Source organism: Thermobia domestica, chromosome 10 (genome assembly GCF_964235325.1).
Source record: "Thermobia domestica chromosome 10, izTheDome1.hap1.1, whole genome shotgun sequence".
Classification (NCBI taxonomy): Eukaryota; Metazoa; Arthropoda; class Insecta; order Zygentoma; family Lepismatidae; genus Thermobia; species Thermobia domestica.
In genome coordinates, this window is record NC_137463.1 from 50,759,488 (window position 1) to 50,785,975 (window position 26,488).

General features: G+C 35.9%; 1 protein-coding gene across 2 annotated transcripts in view; it reads left to right on the forward strand.

Annotated features, from left to right (window-relative positions):
- The window catches only part of LOC145662478 (uncharacterized), an 846,748-nt gene that overhangs the window by 794,733 nt on the left and 25,527 nt on the right, over positions 1 to 26,488 (forward strand). For both annotated transcript variants that reach the window (XM_081728085.1, XM_081728084.1), the window contains exon 6: positions 12,582 to 12,819. In XM_081728085.1, the coding sequence (XP_081584211.1) occupies positions 12,582 to 12,819 (238 nt within the window). The remainder of the gene's footprint in view (positions 1 to 12,581; positions 12,820 to 26,488) is intronic.

A 26,488-nucleotide genomic window follows, 5' to 3' on the forward strand; every position in this document is an offset into this window, starting at 1 on the left:
TGGGTAAAGATAAAGCAATAAATATGAAAATAGAGAAGGTACGTTGCTGTCTACATTTTCTAAATATTGCAGTAACCCTCGAGAGAGGGAAGAGCATGTGTGTGCACATATCTCTGGTATTCCAACGGCTGCTTTTACACGCCAATTAAATTGGTGAATTAATTGAAAGTAACAAACGTGTCGCCAACAAATTTAAAGATTCTAATTTTTAAGGAGAATTGTTTACCAAAACTTCATTATATTTTCCTTTTCTAATGTATCTCGAGAACTATTTGATGGAACAACATCAATTGAATCTAATTAGGAATCTAGTTCACTAAGAGATGATATTCAAAGCAGATGATATTCAATCTAATTCATAGAGATGAAGATATAAATCAACCATTTTCAGTTTTAAAGTTGATCGTTATAAAGCAAAAACAGTCATAGATGGCGAGAAGCTGGAACACTAGGTGTTCTCGGTGCTACACTAAATAGTGGAGCGTTGCCTGATAGTGCCAAGTGTTTACTGATGCCAGATAATAAAGGAAGGAAGCATGAAATTCTGCTTGGATACTTACTGGAAAATTGATTTTCTACCCTTACCGCAATTCACAGCTAAGTTCCGCTTATCGAGCTGTAATGCCAGAATCCAGGAATTTTCTTATTGTGACTACCACAGTAAACGTACAAAATTTGGCAACAACACATTACGGCGTTCTGAGAAAGTTTCTTCTCAAAATCTATTTCCTTAAATATAAATTAATATTTAAATAAAATGTGAAACTTAACACGAGAAACGGTCAAACAATATATCTATTTCGTAATAAGATCGTTATTTTAAAGTACTTTACAGATTTAATTAAACACTTCATAAAAATGAGCACTTCTAGTAAAATCTAACAGCAAATGCCTCTTGTGTGCTCATTGTAAAACGTATCAAACATTTTCTTTTATTTGGTTCCTTTCTCGATATCCGAAGGCATAACCAAATGAATTAGTGTCTTGTGTTGTAGCTGAAACATAACTCTATCTTATAGTACAATATTTATAATGTGTAACGTTTCATTGCTTAGTAATTAAGGGAATGGGCTAAAATATGTACTGATTTCCGGGTGGTGATCCACCTTAAAGGTTCTAAAAATACATTTCATTTTCATCCTTATATATATATACGAGGTGTGTTCAGAAAGTAAGGTTAGAATGCCTGCGGAGAAACATTTATATACGTATTATTTCATACAAGCAATACAGCCAACAGATAGTATCATTCATATATTCGGTTATTTTTCTAACATAGTCTCCTTATCGGTTGAGGGACTTATCGCATCATGGGATGAGTTTGAAGATTCCTTCTTGATAAAAATCCTATCCTTGCGTGTTTAGCCACGTTGTCACGAAGTGTTTCACCTCCTCGTCTGTAGTGAAGCGATGACTTCGTAGGTGCTCTTTCAAGTGCAGGAACAGATGAAAGTTGCTTGGAGTGGGGTCTGGGCTGTAGAGAGAATGGTCTGATGTCCCAGCGAAATTTGTTCAACTGCGTGATGGTTTTCTGGGCTGTATTCGTGAAGAAAGATGACATCCTTGGTGACAAGTCCTGTCGACAAACTTCTACCAGCTGTTGGTGAATTTCACCCGCGGTTACATGTTTCGCCCACAGAAATCGAATAACTGAACGGACGTCTTCGTGAGACGAGTTTTCCAAAGAAATCGCCATTTGTGCTTACCGTATTTGGTGGGTGACTGAAACTCTGCACAGTTGCCAACTCCATGTACTAAAACTACCGTACACTCCTAATTCTTGTATAACGAAAACACCAGAAATATTAGGCTTGTAACCTTAGTTTCCGATCTTTTCTAGTACTAAAACAAAAAGTGGTCAGAAACATATTCGCAATCCTTTCTCCAAGAATTATATCACGAATCAAACAATCGTTCGGAATTACGAAAATTAAGAGATGATGTGCGCAGGTATCTTTGTACCATTAGCTACCACTTAAAATTACCTAGTTTTCAGAACGTAAACAGGAGTGAGGGAAAGGTTGGAGTGTGAAGTATGTTGCTGCAATAACTGCTAACATGACATCTAAAAGTTTAATGTTGTGAATGAAAAAGTTTTAAAAACTAATTAATAGAATTTACATTTGAGTAAGTGAAATATTAGGTATTCAAACCATTGTGTTAGAAAGATGAAAAATAATGTGTGCCAAGTTTCTTTGAAGAAATACTTAGAATAGAAAAATAAACATTCTTTTTACTGTTAATAATACTCTTAAAAAGTCACATTCCTGGCTGCAACAATGTGATAAGTGATTGAAGGTATGTTTTCAGGTTAACCACAAGTCTGGTTTCTATTCGTAGACTGTTGATAGTATGTGACTTTGGCAGACGTTTCTACATAACTAGTGAATTGTATCTCAAACCAGACTTGTTCATATTTTTGTATTTTCATTTTAGTGTTATTCCTTATGCAAATACAGTATATACTTTGGCTTTCATATTAATTTTCTGGCTACAGTACAGTACATTTAAGATATCCATTGCAAAGTCTCAAACCAAATAGAAGATTCACATGACCAGGTGGAGGCAATGTTGTCCTCAAATGAAGACGGAGTTTGTTCTTCAAAAGGTTGTTTATCATTATTTCGGGAGAAGCTACAATTGTATTTCTACAAGGGAAAACTTTTTTTTTTTTTGTAAAATTATTAATGAAAGCACAGAAAGGTGCCCTGCATTTTGTGTTTAGTCAAGCCATTCGCAGTGATCCAGCATGTGCCCTCGACAATCTCAAAACATCTAATTTTTAAATGAATGTATATCCTATATAAAGGTACTTGAAAACCACGGATTTTTTTTACAACACCCCATTTTGACGCAGCGGTTGCGGCCATTTTGTTTTCAGCCATTTACGTTTTTCTGAATATCTCAGCATATACTTGTTCTATTGAAATGAAAATTGCGGAATAAATCTTTATTTCAAATTTTCTTTAGAAATAAGAAGATACCGAGTCATAATGTTGTAGGCATCACTTTTACTTTTCTACTAGAAATAAAGCCCAGATCTCCAAGCGTTACCGGACCAAATGTTCTTTTGGTGAAATGTGCTTTGAATTAAACATTCCTGGACGAAATGTCCCTTGGACCAATTGGCTCTTGGATGAAATGTCCTTTGGGCCGAATGTCTTTAAACCAAATGTCATTTGGACAAATTTTCTTTTGGACGAAATGTCACTGGACCAATTCTGTTGGACCAAATGTCCTTTGGACCAAATGTCTTTTGGACGAAATATCATTTGGACCAATTGTGTTTTGAACGAAATATCACTGGACCTATTGTCTTTTAGAGCAAATGTCCAATGGACCAAATATCTTTTGAACGAAATGTCTTTTGGACCAATTGTTTTGGACGAAATGTCCTTTGGACCAAATGTACTTAGACCAAACATCTTTGGACTAAATGTCTCTGGATAAAATATCCTTTGGACTAAATATCTTTGGACGAAAAGGGTGGTAACCAAATCTCTTATTATGTGATACAATATAATGAAGCAAACTCGATTACGCGACACTGCTACTTTTGATTTTATTTTAATAGTTTATTGTTATAATCTTATTCAAGGAATCTTTAGTTTCTGTTTGCAGTGCCTAAGCTTCGGAAACGGAAATGAGAATATTGATTTCTTCGTTATCTGATAAGTCAATATACTCTTAACGATACTATAAGATGCGCCATATCTAAGACGTAATAACAGGAACTGTTGCTATATGAGAATATTATAACTGGAGCGAAAGAGTATATTTAGCTTCCATACTTGTACGCTCAAAATACGTTTAAAAATTAATAAGCAAACAAGTTGTGAAGACGAAATGAGCCTATGTTAAGTCTGAAAATGTGCAACATCAAGCGCCTAATTAAACATGTCATTTTGCAATCAAGTGACTTGTAATTAGAGATGAAAGAAGAAAATTTAGTGTCAAAAACTTGAGATAAAGAGACAACGATGACTTTATTACTTCATTAGAGGCACTTCTACACTCAGAGAGGCAATTTTCTTCCTCGCCAATATCATTTTGAGAAGAGCGAAACATGTGGCGTAGGTAAACCATATTCAAAGGAAGGAAGGTTTTCTTTTAAGTTGCTCAACTCTTTTTATCTTCATCGTTTACTTGTGTCAACTACAGCTTCCTTTGTATTTTTACATATTTTATTAATATTATATAGCGCTTGTGAATAACATTTAATGTCTTTTACTGTATTTGAGTAATGTGTATATAAGTACCATGCAAAACAAGTATTTTTTACATTATTCTTTATATTTCTATTTATAATCTCGCTATAAATGACAATTTTATTTAACAATTTGCTACTACATGTCCTGTTATTGCAGCAGGTCTGACGAAGTTTTGATTAGATTGTATTCAACTTCCAGTTCAGCACTCAAGGTTATAAGAGATACGAATTTATAGTTAAGGTAGAATCTGAACCACCCTAATGCATTCTTGCACTAAACTTCGCCGCTCTTCCACTGGGAATCGAATCAAACCCTCGCCATAAAGGCGCAAATCTAATTCAAGGGTACCTATCCCCCAAAGTTACTACCACCCTCCAAGGTGGTCAAAGTCTAGTCCAAGGGTACGCAACAGCCAATCCCAAACTTAAGATGCTTTCACCAAATTTACATTTTCCTATCACCAAATTCACCATTCTGCCTCTGATATGGATAGTTTCCGATTATTTTTATATGCCAACCTCTTTCTACTGCTCTAGGTGTGCTGATGGGTATTAAAACTGGACCTTAATGATATAGGGTAGGGCACTATTTATCTGAATGATTTCGAAAACTATGAATTGCTACTTATAGGTTATTTTCAACGAACTTAAAAATTTCGTTACTGAATTCTCTATGTCTGTGTGTCTGTCTATCTGTCTGTCCGTCTGTCTGTTATTTGCAATTTGTTTCAATTTTGAGCCCTGCATTCGATAGAGCATCAAAAACTATCAGAAAAATATTAAATTTTTCGCGTCACTCTTACCGTTCCCGAGATATTGGCCAAAAATGGCTGATTTCCAAAGATTTAAGAAGCCATATCTCGGGAACCGTAGGTCATACAGAGATCGTATTGGTGTTGGTCAATATTTAAAGGATGGTAAATATTTTGGTACCAAACAGTAACCGGTGGCTACTGTCCAACTGGCCACTGGTTTGGCCAATGGCCAGTTGGCCAGTGTCGACCAATTAATATCGGTACCATAATGTTTACCATCCTCTTAGGTATTGATTAAGACCAATATTATCTGTCTGTGACGTACAGTTCCCGTAATATTGGCCAAAAATGGCTACTTTCTAGATATTTAACGAGCCTTAGATCGGGAACCGCAAGTCACATAGAGATCATATTGGTGTTGATCAATACCTAAGAGCATGGTGAACATTTTGATACCAAATAGTAACCGGTGGCCACTGATTACTGTCTCCTGGCCAACTGGCCACCGTTCCCCAGATATTAGCCAAAGAAGTTCAAATTTCAAGATATTTAAGCAGAAATCTCGAGAACTGTAAGTCATAGAGAGATGATATTTTACTAATTTTTGCTAGAAAGAGAAAAAGGTGCGGATTAAAAGATTTACATATAGGAACAATCACAGTTATTCTTTCCGCTCCATCTCTCCATTCTTTTTAAGTTCGTTCTGGCAATGCTCATGGAGCATTCTCTACTGGTTAAAACTAGTTTTTCCTGACGGGAGCTCAGGTGGTTCAGATCTCACATTAAGCTGTAGTCCACGTCTCATATAGACTCGCTGCTGAACTTGCCGATAAACACAAATATAATTTAAGTTATGTTTACATGTTCCCTAAGTTCTAGGCTCCTGGGGGCTATAGGAGGTCTTACTAAGACTGAGGACTGATGTTAAGCATAAAGGACATCCGAACTATACCAATCAACTTAAAAAGCCGGAAAACTATTGATTCGACACTAATATTTGTCATTTTGAATTATTTTTACCTATTTTCCCCAGGGCTACTAATGGAACTTTTACCTGGATTTAAACGGCATCTTGAATGTCAATGTTCATATCAGTGTTAATATTACGAATGTGTGCGTGAGTTGTCTCGAGGTTCTCCCGTTCCTCCCACTTCTTCATTCCACAATTTCATTTTTTTCTCATAATCACCGTCTCCGTTAGTCTAGCTGGCATAACTGTGGGACATACAACTTAAGGATTAGATGTTCATTTTGGCCTTGAATAACGAGTCATTTTAAACTGATTTAATTTTAGCTAAATGTAGAATGTCTCAGTTATAGAAATTTTCTCTCTCCCTAACCTACAGGATTTAGCAACTTATGACTACCTGACAATTAGTGTCAAAACCATCTTTCGTTTTACTCATTGTATATTACATTTGTATTATTTTAAAGACGTGTTTCTAGAACACCGGAAATTAATTATCGATTACCAAAGCAGATGATGGGGAACAGGATGTAATAACATAAAATGTTCATTTATACATATGAAGATAAACACTAAGGTATGTAATTTTACGTTTCTGCTCAATATCTAATTTTCTACGTTGACTCAAAACGGTTAAAATGAACACAAGATTAGAAGCTTGAGATTAAAATGTTCAACGTGCCACAAAGAGGGAGGTCCACCACTGAAAATAATTACAGTCTTTTTCTTTTTTTCTTTTTCCTTTTAGAAAACATTTCCTTTTTTCAATATTAAAATATTTCAACACTTTAATATATATCGTAACTTAATAAAACTGAAATGTTTATCAAATGCCTGCAAGAAAAAGAGAAAAACTGTATCTTTAATAATGTGTTCTAAGGGGAACAGAACAGACTTTTAATTACTTCAAAATGAAGCATACCACAGAAAAAAAATAACTTACTTTCTCTTTCCCTCCGCATTGTGCTGGGATCAAGTAAGCACAAGTGCTTTGAAATAAATATTTCAAATGGGATATACAATATTTAAATTATCCATATAAATATATTGTACGTTTTCAGATAAATAGATATTTTTTAATGTATAGGTTTAGCCTATGCAAATGGAGCCCAGAATTGAACACTTCACGGTCTAAATGGAGACAATAGTACCTTATTAATCGCTTAATGTAAAGAGTTCTCGGACCCAGGTTTCTTTTTAAGGAGACCGTTAGTTTTGTTTGGTTAATATTCTTAGAAGAAAGTATGTTTTAGATCGAAATTTAAATATTGTTCCTGTATGTACATATTTGGAACTAGCCAAGAATGAACTTGGGGTTAGCCTTTCTTAACTGTAACCAGAAAAAGCCTCAAATATAAATATATTTATAGTATAAAGATAATTAAGAAAGTTAGGTCGCTTTTTGTGGAGGTATATGTTCAATTTGTCCTCACACTGTGAATTGAATGCAAATAAAGATAAAGTGAAGGCCAGTTGTTGGTGTGGGTATATCCAACATACTACCTGGTTGTGGCAGTTCAGTTACACTCGTAAGGACTGAGTGAACATGGGACTTTCACAGAGCGTCATAAGGGCCTGTATGCTGTACGAGTTCAAACTACGGTCAAACGCCGCTGTAGGGGGATGGAAGACATATCAGGCCTTTGGGAAAGGTGTCGTGATTACGCGAATAAGGAAGGTGACGAAACACTCGAAGACTCACCACGTGCCAGAAGACTAACACATGTACAAAATTGAGATCTTTAGCCAGCAATTGAGGCGAACAGTGGCCAGACATGTGAGGAACTGGGACTACAACTCAATCTGAGTGGAGAAACCATTGGGCAGCATCTTCATCAACTTGGGAAACACTACACTACATGTTGGATCTATGGGTCCAACATGATTTGACTTCGGGCTAGAAGGGAACACTAGCAGAGACCTGTTTTTCTTTGCTGTCTCTTCTTAAGAAGGAGCATTTCTGGATAGGGTCTTGGCAGGTAACGAGAAGAGAAGTGAGCTCTGTATGTAGTTCCACGGCGCCATCATTGGTTAGCATCCCATGAACCGATTCCAAAACAGCCGAAACCAGAACTGCACCACAAGGAGGTCTCATGTGGATTTGGTGAACTGTTCGCGGCATCGTGCATCGGGAACTGCTACCAGATGGTCAGAGCATCAATGCAACTGTATACTGTCAGCAGTTGGGCTGTGTTCGAGAAAAACTCAAAACTCCGAATCCAGCACTTCTGAATCGGAAGGTGGTCCTGCTGTTACAGAACAATGCTAAGCCCCACGTAAATAGCATGACCCGGAACACAATTCTGCGCCTTGGATGGGAAACACTATTGCATCCGCCATGCTCCCCGGATATTACACCGTCCGATTATCATCTGTTCCGTTCCTTCCAATTATCATCTGTTCCATTCCATACCTTAGAGAATGCCAGTTCAAATCCCTAGTAGAGGTGCAAAATACACTTGATATCTTCGCTTCACGAACCACCAAGTTCTACCGCGATGGTATCTATGACAAAACTTTGACAGAATGTCGTCGATGCTGATGGGATCTATTTTTGATCTTACAGGTACCTCCTAAGTGACATATTGATGTTCGAAAGTGGTGGGTGAAAAAGCGACAGAACTTTCTTGGTTACCTTTATACGTATACAAAAGGTAGATGGCATTATATGCAATCAATTTAAACAAAATATCCTTTTCTATTAAGTTAATCGGTGGTAACCCAAATATTTGTAGTAGTACAATTTTGAAAAATATAATTTAATTTACTTTCGTGAGATTGAATACAGTAATCCCCGACCATATATATATATATATATATATATATATATATATATATATATATATATATATATATATATATATATATATGGAAAATCTATTATTTGAAAAATTACGATGAAGTTTTCCCCAGTAATTGAATCATATGAATGATGAAAAAATGTGTTTCGTATAATTTCCCTATTCCTTGTTCCTACAATATCTTTACATTTAAAGGAATCACTTTCTTATAATCGGCAGCCCAGATGCTGAATCTACAATAGTATTTATTTTCTTAACAGTTATGTGCACGAGTAAAACACCTGAAATTTTTACATTTTTTTAGATAATTATAACTTTCTGTTTTTATGGCTTTATAACCTGTAAATATGCAACATTCATTTACTGAATGTGTTAATTCATACAATTTTTGTGTAAATTCCCTTGTGAATTATTCAAAGTGCTATATTGAATACAACTCTGTAAGGAACAAACGGTACTACAGCATGCATGATTAGTTGATGCGTTTGATATTGTTCAGAAAAATTAATTTGATTCCAAATATTTCTTCTAATGAAATACCTTTGAATTTGAATGTAGTCCATCCAGAACACTGTTCGGGTTCCAAGACAATTTTTCCCCTTTATAATAATAAAAACTCAATTATTCTATATCTGATGGTCAGAAATTCGAATTTTGAAAATGTTCTTAAAACTAAATACAGTGGGAGTTCTGGTGGAAATATGGTTACCGTTATACTTTCGACGTGAGAGACCCGGGTTCGATCCCCGAAGAAACTTATGTGCTTCGGATCTCACACGTTAAGCTGGTGTACTTCGGATCTCACGTTAAACTGAGGTCCGTGTTTCATATAGCATCGCTGTTAAATGGAACACTAAACTGTAGGTCAAGAAACCGATCAACACTGGATTTAAGGTGAAATATCAACAAAAGGTAAAGTGTTAATAACAGTTGAAAAATAACGCAAATTAATAACATCAACAGTATGAAAGTAGCAGTAAAAGACACATGACTTTTGTATTTTCATTTTAGCTTTCCTTTCAGCAGTGAGACTATATGAGACGTGGACCTACAGCTTAACGTGGAATCCGAAGCACGAGTTCCCATTGGGGATTGAACTCGGGTCTTTTACTCCTGAAAATCACACGAAATACATTCACTATATCTTGCGACGAAACATTGCGGGTGTTCCCCCGGATGCTAACCATATCCCGACGAATCCCTCCCCAGACATGGTGCACATTAATGTAAATGAAGTAATGTAAAAGTATCCTTTTCGGTACACACACACACACACACAAAATGGCTATCCCCAGAAATGTCTCTGTCCCTCCGCGACATCATTCCCAAAAAGTTAAAGCTGGGCGGAACAAGTAAACTGTCGTTATTTGATTTAAACTAGGCACAGAATAATGCCTATCACAAGGACCTAGAATGAAAATTCTCCAAGAGCAAATTTCTCCTACGTATGTACTGTATATAGCCTACGATTGATTCACAGTTTTATAACAAGCACAATTGCATAGATCAAATTTAAACGTCATTATTGTTTCTTGTAATGTTCTTCAAAGATTTCTCTTATCATACTGGCTGTATATTATTCTCAAATCAGTTTTCCATAATTATTTCATTGTATCTACCCGTTTCTAGCGGAATATTATACTGTGAGTACCATTCTAGTATGAGTTATAAAATCATCAATAATATTATTATCTTGCAGAAAATAATAAGCACACTTATGAGAGCAATTACACGCTGGTGCTTTTTTGTTTACTTTTAACAAATCAGGATTATTTCTATTTCTTCCAGTAAGACGAAAAGTATATTGTATCCAATATTGTATTTCAACATCAAATCTGTGCTTTTTTTTTTTTTTTTTTTTGTGCGCAAGTGTGTTTCTACCTGCCTGTATTATGGTAAGGACGGGGCAGACCGACAGGAGTTAAGAAATATAGTAATACGAAATATACTAACCTGGTAACAGAATTACTATAAGAATCAGTACGGAGCATACGTTATCCGTATGCTACATAGGCACTGCCCTTAGATGTTATATCATGCCATTGTAGGATGTCTGACATCTAACAGTTTCCAGTATATCACATGCATATACTTATGTTACCTTCGTCAGCTATATGTTATATACGTCCATTTATGTGAGATCCTGACCACCTACATCGTTTCATACGGAAAGTGCGTATAGATGTAACACTTATACAGAAAGTATTATAAAACATGCGTTTTCAGTTATACGTCTGCTGTACGTTAAGTCCAAAAACTACAGGAATTTCGCATGTAACCTATCTTTATACGTACGCCATCTACAATTTTTTTTTCTCAGTGTAGAAGGGTTAAACAATTTGAACGCATTCCAGTCGATCGGGATTCCACCCCAACTCCGTAAGATCAAATCTCAATGATAATGCCTCGATGCTGGAAGGGGTGCTAAACTTCAATCCAAACAATAACGTTGTACAACAAATTTGAGATCATGTTCTGCTTTTTAATTGAAAACATGTAATTTTAATTAGCTTGAAGCTGCTAAATCGATATGCAAAGTCCGTTTTCTCGTGATACATACCATTTGCATTGTGCAGTCAAATGACATTTTGTTACACAAACATGGGACAGACATTTTACGTATACAAACAAAAGGCTATACAAATTTCTACGAAAATGTCCTACAGTTGAAAACGCGTTACTTCAAATAAGTTGGAGGATCTAAATCGATATGCGAAGTCAATTTTACGCACCATTTATATTGTGTAATAACATGACATTTTGTTACACAGACAGACGACAGGTATTTTACGTATCCAAACGAAAGGCTATGCAACTTTCTACAGAAATGAAAATTAATGTTTTCTTTTTTTGTATCTATCTGAAGGAATCACTTTGATGATAGACCAGCAATATTCAGCCAGCATACTGATGTTCCAGCATCCACTGAACCGCTTGTCAAATGTTGCAATTATGTCGTGGCGGGACCGTTCCACATGTTTATACTTAACAGTCCCTATATTTTTGCAGAAAGAAGTTCAACTGTGAATAAAGAAAATGTAATTAAGGAATATGTGTCATCCCATGGTTTGGAAGCTCTGCACCATATCACTAATAACAGTTTCATAATTTGGTGTTTTAGTATCATCAAGGAAATTAGAACACACTAACTTGAATGTTTGTCATGCTGCGTTTTCCATGTTCGACAGTGTACATTAAAACTCACTATGCTGGAGCGAATGAACGCTCCTTCATTTATCTTTGCGTGAGATATTTTTCTTCAGATGCTTGAAAGCTGGCCCATCTCGATTTATTGCTTTCATGAAGATTTTCATTAAATCTTATTTGATGTAGCTATAATGAAAAAAAATATTCTGAGTTTACGAACAGTTAACGTGATTTGTTCTTCCAGTTTCTGCTTTGAATTTCCTATTTCTGGGAGATCGATCTTAATATTGTCCTCCTATCAGCGTCTAGGTCTTCCTAATGGTTGGATTGGTATTGTGGGCCGGCCGCTTCTCAGTTTATATGCAATTTATGTTTCTCGGTGCCGAAACTTCTTCACCCAACACTGCATATTGCTGATGTCCTTTACAGGATCCTCATAAACGTTTTTCAAGCGATTATAGATTTCCTTAGGTGGATAACTTTCTTATGCCCTTCAGATCCATGGTTTTAATCAGTCTATCTATAAAAGAAGGGATTACATTAGTAGAGTAATATCATGCATAGATAACTCAGTAGATGTAATAGAAACAAAATTATAGCGAAGAAGGCATTACTTTCTGATTAACCTTCGTATATAAATTTAGTTTATAATTTTGCATTTCGTACAGTGGTATTTTACTTTCATTTGTTGTTTATTCCAGGTCCGTCAGAGACATATCAGGCACTATCCCTTGAAACAAGAGGACAATAACAAAACCACTTCAGTATTAGGTATTGAACTGGAAACGCACAGTGGGACATTTCGTCGGGGGAAACTGACGTTGAAGTGCCAGATCAAGATGTTTAACATCTATAACAAATCAACAGAAGTAAATTTAGAGGAAGAAAGACCCAGGCTGGCTTCAGTTCTTGGAACTCAAAAATCGTCGTCAGACAAAGGTAATTGATTCGCAAAATTAATAAACATTGAAAATGTCTCATTAAAATTAAACACGCTGTGAAGTTTGATCAAAGACTAATCCGAAACATTTTTTTAAAGTTAAATGAATAATTGATCTAGGGAAATTAAAATATTCGTTTTTATTATTTATGGTTTCTCATTTCTCGGGTATTACAAATTATGCACTATCCATGTGAAAACCTTATTTTAAAGTAACCCTTTAAAGTAAAGTAGAAAAAGTTAAACATTTAAGTACAGGCAATTTGGGTCACAAGAGAGTTGGCCCCTTCCTTATATCAAGAGACAATGATTTAAATATTGTTTGCTGACCGGTTACTGGGGTTAGTTGCACTATAGTATGTAATTGTATTCCCAGAAGAGTTAACGACAGTATTGTGATTACGGTGAAAGTTGCCCTCGTTACAGAACAAAAAATCGAAGTACTTGCATTAAACGATGCCGCGGAAAGAGTTGCAGAGAATCTTGAAGATATTTTTGTCTCAAAGATCTGTTTACCTGACTGGTAATAATTCCATTCGCTTTGATCATGTTTTACAAGTACTTCGTTACTAGTTTGAATTTTAAGGACAAGATACTTTTATAGAAGTTGAAAGCAACAAATAATTCAAAAATTGAAATGTCAGATGATAGTCTAGTCAGTGAAGAAGATATAGAAAACATGGTCGGGAACAGAAATTTTGACTTCAGGACTGGGTTTGGATTAGGTGGGAGAAACAGATACTAAACGTTCCTGCACCTACGAGGTAGGATGGGTGTAGAAGGCAAGCAGAAGATCATTTTTTTCTTTTGTTTTTGGCTTATATGTATTATTAAGACGGCACGTCGTAACAAAAAAGTTACTGTATTCAAAATGAAAGGTGTCAAAATTTCCTACAAGATTGTTTCTATTCCTATTTTATTTGTTCCCATTATTGTTTGCCTGCAAAAAAAAAAAAAAAAAAAAAAAAAATGCAAATTTTGAAAAAAACATTTTTATGCCCCTCTGTTTTTATGCCCAATCTGAGTTTCATATGAAAAGAGGCTAGAGAAGACTGTAGCAGTTTTGCGAATGTCTAGTTGTTCGAACAAAGCCCACAGAAAAGAAGTCATAGAAATTTTTTTAAATGTGCTATTATATATCTATTACTTTCAATTGATTGAATGTTTTAGTAATTTGAAATTTTCGGGTAAATTTCGAGATTTCGATCCACGGTACATGGTACATAGGTAATAATATTTTTATCATTTATAAGCGAGAAATAATACATCGCAACACGACTTATTCTGAATACGATGAACCGTTCAGCTGGTGTTCCCTTACATTTCCAACTTCCCTTTGACTTACTCCATATTTACTGCTATCAAGGCTCACCTTTTTGCCTACTTCGGATCGACATTTAATTCAGATCGTATCTGAGGATTCTTTTGGGAGCATGTCTGAGAATTATAGTCTGTAGGAAATCCCTTGCGCACACATTGCTCATTGCTGAAATACGCATTTTTGGATTGCTTATGACTTCCAATATGCTGATATAGACCGCTTCTCCACGGTTTCTTGTGTTAGAAATAATGTATATTGTAATGTAGCTCCTTTATGCATTTGGCCAGCCCTAGTTGTTAAACTAAGCACATTTTCCCAAGTCCTTGTTAGAATTTATTCTTATGTTAATGTCAGGAATCAAATCCTAAACATGATCTGTTTTCAAACTCCTTATATATTATCTCTCCTTTATATATATATAATCCGGAAGAAAACAGAGGGGTTGCTAGTGTTGAAATAAGACGTTCGTATCTCGAAATCCCTTAAGTTAAGAGACATGAAAATTGATATTCAGGCTCTTAATTGAAATAATTAAATATGTATTTTAACGTTTTTTTACTAGGGATGGCCGGAACCTTTTCCTAAGATTGAGTTCCCGAACCAGGTTTCTCGGATCCAGGTCTGCAACCCGTTCTGAAAACCGGATCTCTAGGAACCGGCGGAACTCCGCCGGAACCGGAACTTTATGCCCATTCTTACGCTAAGCCCGGGCTGCTGACAGGCTGTGAACAGTGTGCTAGATGAATTGGAAGCGACAGCCACCGGCCGCTTGTCTTACCTGGCTAAACAAACTTGATAACTGGCAAGCTCATTGGCTAAACAGGCAAACTTGCAAACTCATTTCGCTAAACACTCCCTGGTGGACCAAAAATATTTTTCTGGGGGCACAAGGGTTCTGGGGAGTGGGAGGGCGCAAGCGCGTGATCCTTTCTGTAGTGTTTTTGAAGTTGAACTTTGTGCCTCCTTTACATTACTTTGGGGGGTTTTGGATCCAGGTTTGGAACCGGTTCCTAAGATTCGTTTCTGGAACCGGAGTTTTCGGATCCGGGTCTGGAACCGGTTTCAGAATCGGTTCTGAACCCGAATCTCTAAGAACCGGAACTTTGTGGCCATCCCTAATTTTTTACGGTTTTCCTTAGAAGGAAAGGAAGAGGAGGGAAGAAAAATGTGGGGTTGTAATTATAATTGAAATATTGCCATTTCTGGAAATCCCTTAAGAGTAGAGATGTGTTAATGAAAGACGTTTCAGTGTTTTTTGAGGGGGAAGAAAAAAGGCGGGAAGAAAAAAGGATGAGGGTTATAATTATTGCAATAAGATGGGTATATCTCACAATTTGTTAAGATTAGAGTTAAGATTAGAGATGTTAGTGAGTAGTGCGGGCCGTAGGCCGAACAAATGTGCGGCCTGGGGGCGAAGTCCCTAGCTTGCCGAACTCTTATATATATATTTATAAGATATACCTGATTAAACTTATTTGTATCAATTTACGTGTCAAGTGGTGAACAGTAATAAAAATGCTAACGAGAAAGCGCTTTTCATTGACACCATACAATTAATAGGTACGAAAATTAAAAGGTCCAAAATTTTTCGGCTCATCCAATTAAAAATCATTACAAAGTTAGGTTCATATTACTTTCTCACGAAACTTCAAATAATTATTACGTAAACAACTATGGCTTGTTGATAAATCAGATACTCAAAATAGATATTAAGAACAAAAGATTTAAAGGTAGAGTAGTCGAAATAAAGATCAAAAAAGATAATTGTAGGGAATCGAGGGAACCTATAATCTTATAGTTACAAGTATTATTACTGTTTTTGCAATTCAATATACTTCAGATATAGAGAAATTCTAGGTTCAAGACTGTTCCAGTTTTCGTATCACGTAATCATCGACGTGTTTCTCAATATGGCTTAAATTAAATATAATATCAGCCGTAATTCTAGTAAACAAATAATTTAAGTTTAAGACATGTTGGTACCATATTCGATTCTAAAGTTGTGCTAGTTTTGCATAAAAAAGTAGTAGGGGAAGGCGTTGTACCTTTGAAACAATGTATGATCTGTCAGGAAAGTAAATGTACACCTGTTTTACGAGTCTGGCATTCCTGCTCTCCATCCGTGGAGAGTATGAGAATTAAATCAATCAAATGTTTACTGAGGGGCAAAAAGAAAAGTTTAATCTGAATAAGACATTGCAGAGGGACACAAGCTGTGAATACGAATAGTGCATAATGTAAATAAAGAACGACACCGAAAGAGAAAGCCAGAAACAGCAGTTAAACTTAGAAAAAAGAGTAAAAATTGTTGAAGTGGGAACATAAAACACAAATACAACAAATACGCCGAAAACTAAACGTTCACCATGCTATGATGTTGGTGTAGTGGCTAAGGTGCTGGCTTACAAATGCAAAGGTCGCCAGTTCGAATCTTCGGTGAGGACATTTTTTAAAATTTTTGTTTATAATACATGCAGCTCATGAGAGATGGTAAAAGAGATCGTTTTAGTCTTTCGTAGCAATTATTATTGGTAAGGTTTAGTACTGATAATACTTTTTGTCTTTGCGTATTGCTTTTATTCTTTTCTTCATTTCAAAAGAGAAAAATATCCGAACAAATGCCACCAAAATTCCTCATATTTTGAATGTAAACGCTATTTGCAATTAGTAAAGAATAAAAATTGAACGTTCCGATGTAGCTGCAAAAAGTAAAAAGAAAAACATGGAAGTAAACCATACTCATGGTTATTAAAAATACAATTTCTACATGCCTTACACCTCCCGACCACGTTTCTACGTTAGCAAGTAAGAGGTTTGTGTTTAGGTCAGGCTGGTCAATACGTTTTGCAAAGGGGCCCGGTTTAGCTCTGACGCACCACAGGTGCGAGAAGGGAGCAAAACACTTTTTCTCTCTCCCTCTGTGTGTTTGTTTATCTATCTATCTGTATATATATAACGCTATTTGTGAATGCCGTAACCACCCTAATTTTCAGCGGATTGAGATGAAACTTGGCACAAACATTAATTGTTGAAATATCTTCAGTTCGTTAACCAGAATAATCAGACGAAAATGTTCAAAATGGCGGCCCTTTAAACTCTTAAAAACTTCAAAGGGAACCAAATTTCCCCCATAAATGGGTATTCAGAAAGTTTGAATAACTTTTCCTCTTTTACTGAAATATTTGTGTGCAGAGACTTATTGAAATATTGGACCCGATTAATCGCATAAAGAATGTTCACGCCCTTTCGCTACGGTCAGGCTTTTTTTTTTTTTTTTTTTTGCAGGAGGGGGTTATTTTCGTATCGGAACAAGATGATTGCTAGTGATGATATGAAATTACACATTGAAAGTGAAGTAACTTGTGAAACGTGTTATTTGAAAGAATAATATAATAAATGTGCTTTCCTCTAACACAGAGAGAGCGTGAATGGCGAGGAGTGTTATTTGGTTTGCTTTTTAGTAACACATTGCATTGCAAATAAAGGTAGGCAACATTAGTAGTAAGTAAAACAATAATAATAATAATAATAATAATAATAATAATAATAATAATAATAATAATAATAATAATAATAATAATAATAATAATAATAGGTGTTGTTTGTGGCAAGGCAATATCTTCCTCAATTCTTCTTCAAACGTAATGATTGTAACGCCATATCTCCCTTACAAACAAAATATTAGCAATTTATATCGAGAGAACGGGAAACTGTTGAGTGATGGGAGCAACGTTGGACAGAATGCACTCATAGTACTCAGAAAAATAAGCGACTTCAACGAAAAATGAACGAAGAGTCATTGCCGTGGGTAGTCATGGAGCTAAGCAGAGCCCTCTTTAGGCAAAATGACGATAACTTACATCGAGAGAACAGGAGGTGATAGTGAGATGGGACCAACGTTGGACACCGTGGACCCATAAGGCGCATCGAAAAAATTAGGGGGGCGGGCGCCAGCCAGCCTTACTTATTTCCACATAATAATATAAAATTATATTGTCGAAATACACACACGAGTTAGCTAGTAATATTTCATATTATTATTATTATTATTATTATTATTATTATTATTATTATTATTATTATTATTATTATTATTATTATTATTATTATTATTATCGACAGCGTCTTTTCATTACGTGTGCATGTTTGACATGAAGCCAAAGAGAAGATCCATCATTCGTAGAAAGAATAAGAATAGCCAGTTACTTTAATTGTGAACGACGGCGAAAAATACGAAAAGAGACAACCTTAGCGAAAAGAAACAATACTTTCTCTCAAATGGATAAAAAAAAATCAAGCCGAGATAGATTCGAACTTGCATGGACGGCGCGAACAGCCAGTTCATTGTCTACTTTTTTTTTTAACTGACTCACCGAATGTGTTTTAGTAACTTACTTATTGCTAATTTTACTTGCTTCACTCGTTTAACTGGCTTTTTCTAATAACTTACAACGACAGGGACACGAACACAGAAACATCGAGGACAGTTAAAAATCATAAATGATCTCCCGCCGGGAATCGAACCCGGGATACCATGCACCAAAGGCGCACGTGCTAGCTACTAGACCAGCTGCCAGGGCAATGCTTACTCTCTGTGTTGTTAGGGATTACGACCACTGTATTGCCAGCTATCACTTCTGTGGGTTGTATACTATGATCACATGTTTCTTCTTTGCTGGAAGAGTTAAACCTACATTCTATGTAATACATGAGGTATTTAGACCTACATGCTCTTCATATAATGTAATAAAAGTGTCATGCTGGGAATAAGAAAAAGAACATTCCTTGGACAAAACGGAAACTATTGGCATCAGAAATATTTATCTACGAGGCATGCGCAGTAGTATATTTCAGAATAGTTACTGTTTAGTTCAGTAAACGAAGAAAGGGGTATAAACAAGCAAATATGTCGAGTCAACAAGATCGACCAGAGTTGACAGAGGCAGAGTAGTAATACAACGACTTCGTTAAATTGATAATTGGTTCTTTATTCTGTAGTAGATCGTATCACAACTTTACGGGAGAGCAGAGAAAGACTTACTAACGCTGTCCTATAGTATGCATTAGTAACACGATCATACAGACACAAATGGATGTAACTGTGTGTACTACAACTTGGATTTAACGAAAGCCGTTTAGATATTCAGTGGTTTGCAGGGTTGTATAAGACACAAAAAGTTAAGACACAATACAATTCTTCATACCTCAGCTTCCAGTAACTAGATACATGCAATTTCAGGATAGATACTGAAACTGCTGTCGGATTTTAATACACGACGTATTGCAGGATACAAAATGCTTTGCATTACTTGTTTGTTTGTAGACAGCTACTAGCTTAGTGTTCCGAAAGGTTGTGTATAAACTAGGGATAGTCAATTCCAGAATTATTACTTTCCAGACTCCCGAAAGTAAAACCGGACAAATTCCGGAATTCGGAAAATTCCGATTTTGGAATAATTCCGGAATTCGGAAAAATCCGGAATTTAGAAATTTCTGATTTCTTTAATATTCCAGAATTCGGAAACATCCGATTTTTTTCGAAATCCGGAGTCTTTCTCAATTCCGGAATTTTCTAAATTCCGGATTGTTTCCGAGTTCCGAAATTATTCTGAATTCCGATGTTTAACTGAATTTCATAATTTTCCGAAATCCGGAAAGTGAAAGTTCCGCTTCCGAAAAATGAAATTATTTTGGTTAATATGAATCATGGTGGAAATAAGTCTTTGACCAGGTAATGGCGACTTCCTTGAAAGAAATGGGGTGTATGAGAATTCAATCTGTCATATTTATAGTTTCGTGTGGAGAAAAAACAAACTTGTGAACCATCGGTTTAAGAACAACTCAAGTTATTAATGTAAACTTTTCCGACTTCATAAAAGAAATACGAAAGACATTTTGAATCGAAGAAATATAGCATACAAGTTTGCAAGCGGAGACAAAGAAACCTAAACAAACCAGACTAAAGACGAATCGTTTACCGCGTAGCGATCGCGGTTGAGTGGTCAAGATGCTTGTGCGAATGCACATTGTAATTTTTGTTTTTTTACTTTAGGATTCTGATGGTGATTGATCAGCGATAACATATGTTTTATTATATTCAGATATTTGAATACTCGGATGCAATATTTGAACTACCAAATCTTCAGGAATAATAATAATAATAATAATAATAATAATAATAATAATAATAATAATAATAATTATTATTATTATTATTATTATTATTATTATTATTATTATTATTATTATTATTATCTCGTAGAAGATTAAAAGCTAGGAGCTAATTTTCGCTCAGGTCATACCATTACAAGCAGAAGCGTGACATTTGGAAAGAATATTTCGGTTTGGTTTAATGTTGCTCACGAGAAGAGGACTTTCTCATCTCGTTTCTAAAACAAATAAAATAACATGAGAATTAACATTTTACATTCGAGACGGGTCAAGACCAACTCAAAATTTTCGTCTCTCTTTGGAGATGAGAATCGAGACGAGACGAAAAGTATCGTAAACATTTCCCGTCTTGTCTCGATTCTCGAAATAGTGTATCCATTCTTTAAGTAACAATATTGCTGTGTAGACTGAATCTCATAGGCTATTTCGTTACATAATATTTCAGAGCTCATTGAATTATGCTATGTGTAGGTATTTTGTAGCAAAGCTTTTATATTTACCTCTGCATATCCTAAAAATTAGTTTATTATATGCCTTACTGTTGCGTGATATTCAGTTATATTTATTACAGTTATTTTCCTTAAAACATACAGTAGAATACTTTCTACATGAAACTTCAATGGAACGTTGTAGTTTAAAATGTTGGTAGTTGCAGAGGTGTGTCTTGAAGCAGTAGCGTAGCCAGGATGTGTGTTTGGGGGGGGGGCAAGTGCTGTAACAGGCACATATAGAAAAATTACAAACAAAAAATATATAAACATAAAAATATATAAAAAATACAATCATCAAAGTACCAAAGTACATTATCGGACCTCTTGGGGGGGCCGGCCCCTCCGGGCTCCCTTCCCTACGCCACTGTCTTGGAGGTACGGAACCCTTTCCCCGAAATCTCTACTTTTAAGTAAGTTTTGCCAAATTTCAACGGCAAGTTTAAAACTTTTTTATTATTATTATTATTATTATTATTATTATTATTATTATTATTATTATTATTATTATTATTATTATTATTATTATTATTATTATTATTATTATTATATCAACACCGTGTATAATCTTTAAAAGATATACGGTTTGTATCTGAATAGTAAAAGCTAATTGACTGTCGATCTCGGTCGTCGAGAAGTCTTCAGAAGGGAAGGACATCGGTCACGTTCTGGGTTTGAGTTCCGAAGGGGCAAGTTTTCGGGCTCGAGCCAAAAATTGTTAAGAGTTATAGGCTTCAGCCAAACATGTTCAAAACAGCTGGGACCGGGTTTAGGCCTCTCAACGGCTCGAGCGGCTCGGCTTACAGCTCATTCACTATCGAACCGAACCAAGAAGTGAGCCGAGCCAACAGCTCACCCAACCGAGCCGATTTCAGCCATCGGCTTAGTTGAGCTGAATCGAAACGTGCCGATGGACTAATTTCAACTTAGCTGGCTTGAACCGATTCACATGAGCCGAGTAGGGTACCCATCCCAACCGAGAAAGCTCGAGCCATCGGCTCAATTGAGCTGAGTCGATGGCTCGTTCCAACTGAGCCGGATCGGGTCATCGGCTCATCCCAACCGAGCCGACTCGAGATGTTCGCTCAGTTGATACAAGCAGAGCCGGTTGATATCGCTACCCGAGTTGGTCTTCTGCTTGGGCTCAAAAATTCGACAGTGCAGGTCTCAGCCTTGATTTTAAGAACAACAGTATATACTTATATTGGTGATTACGACATTTGAAGCTGTCTCGTAATAATAATAAAAAAACTTGTCTTCTCGTTATCTAGACGAGACGAGATACACAAAAATTGCCCCACGAGATGCACTAAAATTACGAGACGAGACGCACCCCTGTCGTGAGCAGCACTAAAAGTATTCCATATTAGTGCTTACATTTCTCATGGCTTTCGTTTTCCAGTCTAATCAGGCCATTATTTAAAAAAGTTAAAACGAGCTGAACGAGCGAGCGAGCCATTATCAAACTCGACTCAACTCGAAACTCGCCCTGGAAAACAGCTCGACCTTGATCGCTACGCGGTAAACGATTCGTCTTTAGTCTGGTTACGTTAGGTTTCTTTGTCTCCGCTTGCAAACTTGTATGTTATATTTCTTCGATTCAAAATGTCTTTCGTATTTCTTTTATGATGTCCGAAAAGTTTACATTAATAACTTGAGTTTTCCTTAAACCGTTGGTTCACAAGTTTGTATTTTCTCCACACGAAACTACAAATATGACAGATTGAATTCTCATACTCTCTATTTCTTTCAAAGCAGTCGCCATTACCTGGTCAAAGACTTATTTCCACCATGATTCATATTAACCAAAATAAATTCATTTTTTGGAAGCGGAACTTTCACTTTCCGGATTTCGGAAAATTATGGAATTCACTTAAACTCCATAATTCAGAAGCATTCCGGAACTTGGGAAGAATCCGGAATTTAGATAATTCCGGAATTGAGAAAATTTTCGGATTTCGAAAAAAATCCGGATTGTTCCGAATTCCGGAATGTAAACGAAATCAGAAATTTCTAAATTCGGGATTTTTCCGAATTCCGGAATTATTCCAAAATCGGAATTTTCCGAATTCCGGAATTATTCCAAAATCGGAATTTTCCGAATTCCGGAATTTGTCCGGTTTTACTTTCGGGAGTCCGGAAAGTAATATTCCGTAATTGGCTATCTCTAGTTTATACACAACCTTTCAGAACACTAAGCTAGTAGCTGTCTACAAACAAACAAGTAATGCAAAGCATTTCGTATCCTGCAATACGTCATGTATTAAAATCCAACAGCAGTTTCAGTATCTATCCTGAAATTGCATGTATCTAGTTACTGGAAGCTGAGGTATGAAGAATTGTATTGTGTCTTAACTTTTGTGTCTTATACAACCCTGCAAACCACTGAATATCTAAACGGCTTTCGTTAAATCCAAGTTGTAGTACTCACAGTTACATCCATTTGTGTCTGTATGATCGTGTTACTAATGCATACTATAGGACAGCGTTAGTAAGTCTTTCTCTGCTCTCCCGTAAAGTTGTGATACGATCTACTACAGAATAAAGAACCAATTATCAATTTAACGAAGTTGTTGTATTACTACTCCGCCTCTGTCAACTCTGGTCGATCTTGTTGACTCGACATATTTGCTTGTTTATACCCCTTTCTTCGTTTACTGAACTAAACAGTAACTATTCTGAAATATACTACTGCGCATGCCTCGTAGATAAATATTTCTGATGCCAATAGTTTCCGTTTTGTCCAAGGAATGTTCTTTTTCTTATTCCCAGCATGACACTTTTATTACATTATATGAAGAGCATGTAGGTCTAAATACCTCATGTATTACATAGAATGTAGGTTTAACTCTTCCAGCAAAGAAGAAACATGTGATCATAGTATACAACCCACAGAAGTGATAGCTGGCAATACAGTGGTCGTAATCCCTAACAACACAGAGAGTAAGCATTGCCCTGCCCGCTGGTCTAGTGGCTAGCACGTGCGCCTTTGGTGCATGATGTCCCGGGTTCGATTCCCGGCGGGAGATCATTTATGATTTTTAACTGTCCTCGATGTTTCTGTGTTCGTGTCCCTGTCGTTGTAAGTTATTAGAAAAAGCAAGTTAAACGAGTGAAGCAAGTAAAATTAGCAATAAGTAAGTTACTAAAACACATTCGGTGAGTCAGTTAAAAAAAAAGTAGACAATGAACTGGCTGTTCGCGCCGTCCATGCAAGTTCGAATCTATCTCGGCTTGATTTTTTTATCCATTTGAGAGAAAGTATTGTTTCTTTTCGCTAAGGTTGTCTCTTTTCGTATTTTTCGCCGTCGTTCACAATTAAAGTAACTGGCTATTCTTATTCTTTCTACGAATGATGGATCTTCTCTTTGGCTTCATGTCAAACATGCACACGTAATGAAAAGACGCTGTCGATAATAATAATAATAATAATAATAATAATAATAATAATAATAATAATAATAATAATAATAATAATAATAATATGAAATATTACTAGCTAACTCGTGTGTGTATTTCGACAATATAATTTTATATTATTATGTGGAAATAAGTAAGGCTGGCTGGCGCCCGCCCCCCTAATTTTTTCGATGCGCCTTATGGGTCCACGGTGTCCAACGTTGGTCCCATCTCACTATCACCTCCTGTTCTCTCGATATAAGTTATCGTCATTTTGCCTAAAGAGGGCTCTGCTTGGCTCCATGACTACCCACGGCAATGACTCTTCGTTCATTTTTCGTTGAAGTCGCTTATTTTTCTGAGTACTATGAGTGCATACTGTCCAACGTTGCTCCCATCACTCAACAGTTTCCCGTTCTCTCGATATAAATTGCTAATATTTTGTTTGTAAGGGAGATATGGCGTTACAATCATTACGTTTGAAGAAGAATTGAGGAAGATATTGCCTTGCCACAAACAACACCTATTATTATTATTATTATTATTATTATTATTATTATTATTATTATTATTATTATTATTATTATTATTATTGTTTTACTTACTACTAATGTTGCCTACCTTTATTTGCAATGCAATGTGTTACTAAAAAGCAAACCAAATAACACTCCTCGCCATTCACGCTCTCTCTGTGTTAGAGGAAAGCACATTTATTATATTATTCTTTCAAATAACACGTTTCACAAGTTACTTCACTTTCAATGTGTAATTTCATATCATCACTAGCAATCATCTTGTTCCGATACGAAAATAACCCCCTCCTGCAAAAAAAAAAAAAAAAAAAAGCCTGACCGTAGCGAAAGGGCGTGAACATTCTTTATGCGATTAATCGGGTCCAATATTTCAATAAGTCTCTGCACACAAATATTTCAGTAAAAGAGGAAAAGTTATTCAAACTTTCTGAATACCCATTTATGGGGGAAATTTGGTTCCCTTTGAAGTTTTTAAGAGTTTAAAGGGCCGCCATTTTGAACATTTTCGTCTGATTATTCTGGTTAACGAACTGAAGATATTTCAACAATTAATGTTTGTGCCAAGTTTCATCTCAATCCGCTGAAAATTAGGGTGGTTACGGCATTCACAAATAGCGTTATATATATACAGATAGATAGATAAACAAACACACAGAGGGAGAGAGAAAAAGTGTTTTGCTCCCTTCTCGCACCTGTGGTGCGTCAGAGCTAAACCGGGCCCCTTTGCAAAACGTATTGACCAGCCTGACCTAAACACAAACCTCTTACTTGCTAACGTAGAAACGTGGTCGGGAGGTGTAAGGCATGTAGAAATTGTATTTTTAATAACCATGAGTATGGTTTACTTCCATGTTTTTCTTTTTACTTTTTGCAGCTACATCGAACGTTCAATTTTTATTCTTTACTAATTGCAAATAGCGTTTACATTCAAAATATGAGGAATTTTGGTGGCATTTGTTCGGATATTTTTCTCTTTTGAAATGAAGAAAAGAATAAAAGCAATACGCAAAGACAAAAAGTATTATCAGTACTAAACCTTACCAATAATAATTGCTACGAAAGACTAAATACGATCTCTTTTACCATCTCTCATGAGCTGCATGTATTATAAACAAAAATTTTAAAAAATGTCCTCACCGAAGATTCGAACTGGCGACCTTTGCATTTGTAAGCCAGCACCTTAGCCACTACACCATCATAGCATGGTGAACGTTTAGTTTTCGGCGTATTTGTTGTATTTGTGTTTTATGTTCCCACTTCAACAATTTTTACTCTTTTTTCTAAATTTAACAGCTGTTTCTGGCTTTCTCTTTCGGTGCCGTCCTTTATTTACATTATGCACTATTCGTATTCACAGTTTGTGTCCCTCTGCAATGTCTTATTCAGATTAAACTTTTCTTTTTGCCCCTCAGTAAACATTTGATTGATTTAATTCTCATACTCTCCACGGATGGAGAGCAGGAATGCCAGACTCGTAAAACAGGTGTACATTTACTTTCCTGACAGATCATACCTTTGAACACCTGTGCTTTTCTCGAATTCAGAGCTATCTAGGTGCAGTGATTAAAATTATTTTGAAACAGTAAATAAAAAAAAGCACTACAAATGCGTTTGGCTGTTGTTTACTGTGTTTTGCCGAGTAATATTCTTTTTAATTTTTTCACCCCCAAAACGAAGATTTTTTGTAGTTATCTTTTGGGTTTGTGCTCTTCGGTTTTCGCGACATGTGATATTTATTTGTCCAAACTTAGGGTAG